Source organism: Lolium perenne, chromosome 1 (assembly GCF_019359855.2).
Source record: "Lolium perenne isolate Kyuss_39 chromosome 1, Kyuss_2.0, whole genome shotgun sequence".
In the NCBI taxonomy this organism is placed as follows: Eukaryota; Viridiplantae; Streptophyta; class Magnoliopsida; order Poales; family Poaceae; genus Lolium; species Lolium perenne.
In genome coordinates this window covers 198,735,871-198,744,807 of record NC_067244.2, presented here as the reverse complement: position 1 = coordinate 198,744,807, position 8,937 = coordinate 198,735,871, and the positions used below count along the sequence as shown (strand labels likewise).

At 46.5% G+C, this 8,937-nt stretch overlaps 1 protein-coding gene and 2 pseudogenes across 2 annotated transcripts; 1 reads left to right on the top strand and 2 right to left on the bottom strand.

The window, feature by feature from the left end:
* Positions 1 to 291: 291 nt before the first annotated feature.
* On the bottom strand, positions 292 to 4,732 carry LOC127318700 (uncharacterized). 2 transcript variants are annotated; one of them, XM_051349180.1, is made up of 5 exons: positions 4,579 to 4,732; positions 4,314 to 4,469; positions 3,233 to 3,284; positions 3,076 to 3,142; positions 292 to 599 (listed from the first exon to the last, which is right to left on the bottom strand). In XM_051349180.1, exons 2-5 carry the CDS (start codon positions 4,467 to 4,469, stop codon positions 509 to 511), a joined length of 366 nt encoding a protein of 121 aa, XP_051205140.1. In that variant the 5' UTR covers positions 4,579 to 4,732; the 3' UTR covers positions 292 to 508. The 2 variants fall into 2 exon arrangements, with proteins under 2 accessions (XP_051205140.1, XP_051205134.1); XM_051349174.2 differs by having other exon boundaries at positions 4,314 to 4,483; positions 4,579 to 4,730.
* On the top strand, positions 1,573 to 2,748 carry LOC139835033 (uncharacterized; annotated as a pseudogene).
* Positions 4,733 to 5,848: 1,116 nt separating the features above from the next.
* LOC139835014 (uncharacterized) lies at positions 5,849 to 8,273 on the bottom strand (annotated as a pseudogene).
* Positions 8,274 to 8,937: the final 664 nt, after the last annotated feature.

Genomic DNA, 8,937 nt, shown 5'->3' with positions numbered 1-8,937 from the left:
GCAGGCACAAGCTTTGGAGAAATAATCTAAGGTTTACTTTTGACAGATTCATTGTTGTACTATACTTTGCATCGACGATTTTGACATATTCATAGTTGTATTATAATTGTATCGTGCATTAACATTACCACAAGGAGAAAAACCCCAGCAAATAACCGCTAAACAACACGCTTGCCAAAGAACAAGAAAACAAAACTCTAAACTAATTAAGCAACAATTTTGATATTCGCAACTTGGCCATACTATCTGCGTGAAATTCATGTCTGACTGGGGCAGTTGGTGAGAGGCACATTACCTGGTCAACAACAACTCCGATTAGATCAAAACCAACACGTGACGCCTCAGCAGACACGGCGGCGGCGACGAGTACCCGGAGTTCAAACAAATTCTATATATGCCTTACAAAAAGAAAGCTAGTAATTGGGTAGGGAAGTCTGATGGAAGGTGTGGATATTAGTTTTTCATTCAATCTACAAAACAGGGTCATCCTGGAGATAACAATGTATCCTTAGTACCGCCTCGCTTTGGACTCGCTCCTCGCAAGGATCATCCCGGAGAGCTTGTCAACCTCGTAGAGGATCCCCGCAGAGAATAGGAAGCTGCGGCGTAGCAGAACAAAACAATCAGTTAAGTAACCATCATCAGCTGGGATTTTAAAGACAGAGATATTCATAATAATTTTTTAAACAGTATCCTTCTCCTGCTAGAAGTTCTTAGGGGCATAGCTGACTACCATCAAGGCCTCTACTGGTGGCATGTGATGCTTTAACACACAAACACTTGGAAAATGCCCCCTCATCATGTGGCAGAGTAACATAAGCCAAGTCTGTGAAGCTTCTATGTCATGTACCAGAATAACAAACGCACCACAAAATGCTGCGTCAACACCGTGGTGGATGGAGCAAGTAACCTTGGCCCACATAACTAAAATTGTGTTTATTTGTCAGATAACTCTAAATGTGACAGGCTATAGAACTATCACTAAATTAGATGGATTATACTCAGCTGGTAATCATGCATCCAATAACTTCTATCTGCATCAAACAATATGTCAACTGCAGTTGGCCATGTTGCTATAATCTAATAGAGTTCCTTGCAACATACAGAAGCCTTAGCATATTTCTAGTACCAGCCCATTAAACACTGTATCTATTTGTTATCTTATACTCCCATCTCCTCTTGCAAGCAAGAAGATTTTTTTTTCCATTTTTCTCCACCCAAAGCAGAATGGAGATTCATAATGAAAATATTCCAATAGCACATCTAATATTAGCATCGCTTAACATGAAGAGAGTGGATTTGGTGATCAGGGGGATACGTGAGCACCCCCTAAACACCGTTGGATTTGCTTTTAGATTCGCTCTCCGCGAGTAGATGCTCACGGCGATTAAACGGCCGTGACTTTTCTGCCTCCATGCCTCTGAGCTGCATGTGCAGTAAACGAAAAAGCTAATCCGGTTCGTTGAAAACTCTCTCAGTCGCTAGAGACGAAAACAACACACGAGAAATCTCGCTGCGAACTTTTTTCTTTTCCCTCGATGTACTCTGCCTCCCATATGCCTCCTGCCATGGATGCCCCACAAGCTCGATCTCGATTCTCTGGCTCCGGCCGGCCATGCCATTGCAAGTTTCTGCCGCACGCGCGCCCGCGAACCTCGACCCTGCGCCCCTCCCAATATCGCGCAGACGTCGATTCAGGCTGCGTTCCCCAACAAGCGAACGGCGCAGTGCCGGGCCTCTAGATCCGCGCCGGTTGTTGAAGTCGTGGTTCCAGGCCGGGAGCAGGAGGACGAGCGGCGGTTCCTCGAGCTGCAGGGGTGCGTGGGTTGACTTGGATTCGCACAAATCGTCACGGTCGAGCGCTACTTCAACGCGGCCGACGCCGTCAAATACAGTGCCGCCGCGGTCCATGCCGCGGACGAGCCGACGAACCAGACGGCGGCGGCGTCCGAGGCCAGCTGGAACAGCCGCTCCGCTGCAACCAGTCCTCGTCCGTTGCAGGTAGGAAGCACGACAAGGTAGGCCACGGTGGCGGTAATGCCATCGACCTCGGCCTTGGCCTCGTTGTCGAGGTCGCGAGGGACGATCGGTGCCACCGTGGCGGTGGCAAGAAGACCGGGCAACGGTGGGGGCTCTTCAATCGGGACTGCCCCTGCGCCGGACGGAAGGCCGTCACCGTCGACGTCGCCTCCGAGCCTCCCAGCCAGACCATGCCCCGGATCCACCACCCGCGGGTCGACGCCCTGGGCTGCCTTCTCCGTCGCCGACCGACGAGCCGGGCGTGATGAAGATCGTGAGCACCGCGGGGAGCCGCGCGTTCCTGCTTCGTGCCAGCATCGACAGCGTCATCCCGCCGGCGCCGAACCAGGGCGGCGCCTCGCCGTTCCCCGCCTTCCCGCCGGACGTCGGCCGCCGCGTGGTGAGCTCCGGCAGCGGGTTCACGCGATGAGCGATGCCAGCTCCGACCTGGAGAGCTTCGCGGCGTCGTCGTCGTACCCAACCACCTACCGCGGGCGCAGCAGCCAGCGCAACTCGGGCGACGACGACCACCTGGGGCTGGGGTACGCCGCTGCGGCCGCGGAGCCGACGCTCAGTGAGTGCATGTACGCGCCGAGCGAGGCCAGCGTGTCCACGGCCGAGGGCGTCGCCTACGACGCCGGCAGTGTCACCAACTTCTCCAGCGCGGCATCCGCGTGCTGCGTCGACGACTTCCACTTCGTCCCGCCGACGGGGACACCAATGGGATAAAGCACCAATGGGCCGTTCGTTAGCTTTTCCCAAGATTCAATACTTTTTTTTCTCTACTCTGCCTCTCTGCTGCTAAGGACATGACTAATCATTGCATATCTGACCATCGAGTGCACTTGCTAGATACGACAACAGCCAACGGTGTTAACGGATTAATGGATGGCGTTAGACACGTGTTGAGCAGCTAGGGGGTGCTCACGTATCCCCCTGATCACCGGGCTTCATTCGTAACATGAACTATCCAGGTCAATAAATGGGTTCTTGGGATCAAACAATTAGTAAGGATTTGTACAAGCAAATTGGTGAAGTATGTTAAAATCAGCATACCATGTTGTGATACAAACGCGGTGGACAGTACCAGCTACAATAAGAGCAACAAGTTCTGCTACAACAACTGCATAGAAAGAACACAGGTGATGAAAGATAGTTCAAATTAAGAATTGCAAGAAAAGATGGGAATGCAGTCATATGCTGCTATATGTACCTGCACCCCACCCAGTTCTGACGCCACTTGTTTCTTGGTAATTCCCAATAAACTGCAAAACTGACTCCAGTTAGAACATAAAAAAAATGCAACAATGCAATACTTTTTTTAGAAATGTAATTTACTTGATAATGATGGAATGCATATAGAACTTATCAATCTTATAGTTCCAGCACAAACTATAAAAGAACGGAAGCTAAATGTATACACGTCTGTTTACTTTACTTAAGATATGCTCGCTTCATTTTCCCCCTTCCTGAGGGTCTGCTTGACCTAGTTTCTTGTTAGAGAAAACAAAATTGGACAAGCATAACTTCTCTCTATACCTATACGAGGACTTTTGGGGGCTTATGGGATGTTAGGCAAGCTTGTCTATCCTCAAGCCAGAGTGAGATAAAGCCACCATAGCTAAGAAAATGGAGGTCCGATTAAAGATGACAGGAACCCAGATGACTACCACAGATAAGGTTTGCTGCCATCACAGCTCTAATATTTTTTCTACATTTTACCACAGGCCTAAGAAGCCAATCAAATATGTGTTTCCATAATGCTAGATTCAAGAAGTCAATGCTTCATGTCCAGCTGGAGGTTGATACTATACAAGAAGTTCCTTAGTTTTTTTTTAGGTAAATAGTTCCTTAGTTGTTACTACTTGCTATTGCCCAAATCGTGGGAAGCAATTGACAATTGAGCGTACATAGTAGGGCAATGTGATTTTTCGAATCAACGGCTATTTATAATTGCCAGAGCAATGTGATAGCGAATTTTGTAATTGGGAAGCTATACAGGGTCCTGGAAACTGAATCTGGGGGGAATTTATACAGCTAGCAGGTGAGACATCCCCCGAATTTATATTTTTCTTTCACCACGGAACGTTGCTACACCAGATGTAAGGGATCATCGCACATGAAAGCCCCATTCGCTCCCAGCGCTACAGCCTAAACATGCAGCAGAACAAACCACGGTTTCTACCACTCGCATCACTTCAATTTAGCAGCGAACCAGCAAGGCGAGCATTCACAGAGGCTTCTCCACCCCCACAATAAGAAGAAGAAGAAAGGGGGAAGAGAGTATGACGCACGGTGAGGAGGAGGAGGAAGAGGAGGGAGCTGACGAATCCGCCGGCGATGGTCTTGAGCTCCGACGAGGCGAACCAGCCCCGGTACATCTCCAGCAGCGACAGCGTCACCGCGAACAGCAGCAGCGACAGCAGCATCGACCGCCCCGTGCTCGCCATCTGCGACACCAGATCTCCAAGAACCCAAAGGGAGAAATCAGAATTCGACACCCTCGCACGCAAGAACAGAGATCATCGACGCACATCACAGGAGAACGAGAAATCTCACCTGGATCGGAGCGAGATCTGAAGGCGGCAGCGCACGAGCTCGAGGGCGCAGTAGGGTTTTGGCGCTGCTGCTTCTTCCCCAACCCCAGTCCGGTCTCCGAGGTCTCGCGAGGTGAGTGGTGAGATCTACGACGCCGAGCTGCTGCGGTCGCCTGATGGAAGACGAAGACCTGGGCCGTATTGGGCCGGCACCCCAGAGGCCGATGGTGGGCTTCTCTCGGGCCTCTGGATACTTGACTGGGCTCCTTACCAAGCCGTACTGGGCCGTATTGGGCCGTTTCTCAGGGCCTGATGAAATTGGGCACGCACCACCGTTGCTCCCATCCTTTCTCGGACGAAATCGTTAGAAAAAGTCCGACCTTCGCTAAGGAAGAATAACTCGCTCCGTACGCGATAAGTGACGCGCTGTGGTGTCAAAAAATTACTGGAAAGTAGTCTCTCTGCTCGCACGTGTCGCAAGAGGAAGTAAGGTGGGGATGAAGGAGGAGAAAGAAGACACGCGGAGGCTGGGTTGTGTCTTTTTCCTTATTTTCGTACATTCGTTTTTTCAAAATGAAATATCTTGAGAATCGTAAGTCCAAATTACGAACCGTTTTCACTTTTAAGATTCTCTCGTCGAGATCTTCAAAACTAGATCTCATATTGATAGGTTTCGAGATATTTTTTCGTACTTTCTATACTACTTTGGTTGTACTCGTGTTGACTCGTGTATGAAGCGATAAGTACTTCTGTTTTGAATGTACTTGGTGCATTTTTTCCATTTACTCATATGTGTGACTGTACATGTACTCGTTCGTGTGCGCGACTGTACTTACTCGTGTGCGCGACTGTACTTACTCGTGTGTGTGACTGTACATGTCTTGTCTTATGTGGGCGACTGTATATGTACTCGCTCGTGTACGCGGCTGTATTTACTCGTGTGCGTGACTGTACCTGTCCCGTGTGCGACTGTACATGTACTCGCTCGTGTACGTGATTGTACTTACTTGGTCATGTTCACGACTGTACTCGTGTGTTGTATGTAATTGTAATCGCGTGTTATACCTAACTGTAGTCGTATTTGTTTTACTTTGTGCTTCATACTACTTGTGCGCGTACCTGTTCTTTGGTGGAGGTCAGTGACGGAAGCAGGAAAGAATTGAAGGGGGGCACACCTCAAAAAGATATTTTGCGCACCCCCCAAATTGTGAAAAACCTTTGCATAATGAAGTACTCCCTCCGATTCATATTAATTGACTTCAATATGAATGTATCTAGATAATGAACAATAGACAAGACAAATTCATTGCATCGGAGTTCAATACATATATCAAATGTGCACGATTACAATACAAATAGTTCAAAACATTACAAGGGTCTTACATGATAGAATATAGCATAATTAGAAACTTACATCATTTCTTCAATCTACGGTTTCGCATTGCCATGAAAGTTTCAACAATGGTATCATCACTTACATGAATGAACACCCCTCGCTCGATAAATGTCACTAAGAAATGGTTCAAGAGGTCATCACCCATACTATTTCTCAACTTGTTTTTTACTAAACTCATTGCGGAAAATACTATTTCAACATTCGTCGTCGCCACCAGTAGAAGCAATATCAATTTGAGAAGCATGTAAACTAAATCATAAACAACATGTTTTTTTGTTTCAACAAGCTTAATAGAGAGCTCACCAAGATGATTGACACATTTGAATCTATCATCTTTTCTCATGTCATCAATAAAGATCTTAAGTTGGGGTTCAAGTCTTAACAAATCCATGCTTGATATGTCATTGGGGTAGAATTGAGCAAGTCTCATTATCTTTTGTGCATCATAAGAAGCAAATGAATTCACGGGATTCAAAGCCACCATACAAATAAGCAACTCCATGTTAACCTCATCAAACCGATTGTCAAGCTCTTGAATAACTTGGTCAACAACGCCAAGATACACTTCTCTTCTATAACGATCATCATTTGTTTGCTTTTCATAATATCATTGTGATCTTCCATGAGCCACATAATTAGATTCCGGGGAAGGAACTTCGATGCCATGAGTGTTGCAAAAGAATGTCACCTTTGCAAGAAATCTTTCCCATCCAAGTGATGACCTCATATCCTTCATTTTCTCCTTTGCCAATCCAACAAGCGCCATTGCATTGAGAATATCTTGATCTTTCTTTTGCAAAGATATAGACAAGTCATTTGTGTAGCCAAGAACAACAAGCATCAAGTTGAGATTGAAAACCAAGTCAAATGATTCAAAGGCCGCGGCAACTCCTCTTATTCTTGTCCACTCACTCTTTTGTGAAGGATCTTATTTCAATCCTTACAAGCACCTCAAGTATCACCGGGTACGTATCAACAATATGTAGAATGGTCTTGTAATGAGAGCCCCATCGAGTATCACCGGGTCTAGATAAACCCATCTCTTGATTGAGTCCACTTCCACTTTCAATTTCACCCATCTCAAGTGCTTGTAAAACTTGTTGAGCTCTAACATCTCGAAGCATGTCATGACGCTTGCAAGAAACTCCAATGATATTGAACAAATAAGAAACATGATCAAAGAACCACACACATGCTTCATTATCCTTGTCCACGAATTTGAGTGGGAGACAAATGATGATCTTTTAACAAAGATATAATTGCAACCTTGAGAGACAATGAAGTAGTATCGGAAACATGAACTACTCCAAGGAACCTCTCACATATTCTTCCCAATTTATCCACATAACGCAAACAAAGAGCAAGTTGTTCTTTGTGAGACATATTTAGACTCGTCGGCTAGAATTGCATAGTGGTCACCAAGATCTTCAATGATTAGTCTAGTGGTTTCTATCGCACAACATTCAATAATGTCATGTTGTATCCTTGGACTATTCAAGATGCAATTTCCGGGAGCATTCTTCAAAACAACCTTATTGACTTCCTCATTACCTTCCGCAAGCCACTTTAGAAGTTCAAGAAAATTTCCCCAGTTGGTTGATTCTTCACTCTCATCATGTCCACGGAATGCCAATCCTTGTTTCAAAAGAAATCGCAAGCATCTAAGTTAGCCTAGTCTTGTAAAGAAGTACATCCTTCTTAGACACCTTCATAAGAACATTATCAATTTTGGTGTTGGGTGCAACAAATAAGTTGTACTTCTCTTGAGCTTGGTTGTGAATGGTAGTAACACCACCCACATGCTTCTTAAATGATTCGGGTCTTTTCCAATTTCTAAAACCATCTTTAACAAAGGAATCTCCTCCGGGACCTCCATTGGCTCTCTCTTTGAACAATAAACATACAAAGAAAAATGCCGCATCCTTTCCGATACTATATTCTAGCCAATTGTAGTGATGAAACCAAACACAACTAAAGTGTCGATTTTTGCCCTTCTTTTTTGTTGTCGGGAAAGCATGCTCATATGGTTGGCATGGACCTTTTGGGATATATCCTCTCCGAACATCATCTTGAATATTAACATCATAACTTGAAATAGGAATCCTTTCCCCCGGATCATGTGGATAAAAGTGAGCATCATATGACCTTGCATTTGGTTGTTGGGGTGAGGGTGGGTGTGGTGTTGTATCTTCAATGTCAATCTCACTCTCAATATCGGATTCGACTTCTTCATCGTGAACAATATCGGATTGGACCGGAGATGCAATCTTCTTTGATGCTTGTTTATGAAAAAGTAGCGCAATTTGGCTATTTCTCTTCATTTCTACACAATTGAAACATTCAAACATTACTAATTTAACAATTTTATGTGTTCTTCATCATATAAGACTTAACATACATTGATAATTTGATACATAGACACATGAAAATAAAAATTTATTCATACAAACAGAGTCATATGCAAACAATTTATTCATACAAACAATTTATTCATACAAACAGAGAGTTATATGAAAATTGGATAGTGAATAACAAAATTAGCTCGCTCACTTCTGGTCGCAGGCTCGCAGTCGTGTGAACTGGGAAGATCCGGGGCGGGCCTCCGTGTTCAGTGTTGCGGCCGGGCGGCCGGTGGTCAGCGCGGCAACGCAACAACGAGGGCAAACCTCAGAGGCGGGGCATGGCCGCCATGGGCGGACGCGCGGCAGCCGCGTGCGGCGCGGATCGGGCGGGGCTAGGTGGCGGGCGGCGGAGCCGGGGCGGCGGGTGGCGGTTGCGGTCGGAGGACGGGGGCTCAGGGCGTGCGCGTGGACTGGGGAATCGAAGTCGGGGCGTGCGCGTGGCGTGGGGTCGACTCCTCCAGGGTGAGCTTGGTCAATCGGGCCTTTCTTCATTTTTTTTTCCATGGGTATAAGTTTGGGCCAGTGAATTTCTGGGTGGGCCACGGCCCCCCGGCCCCCCGTTACGTCCGCCCATGGTGGAGGT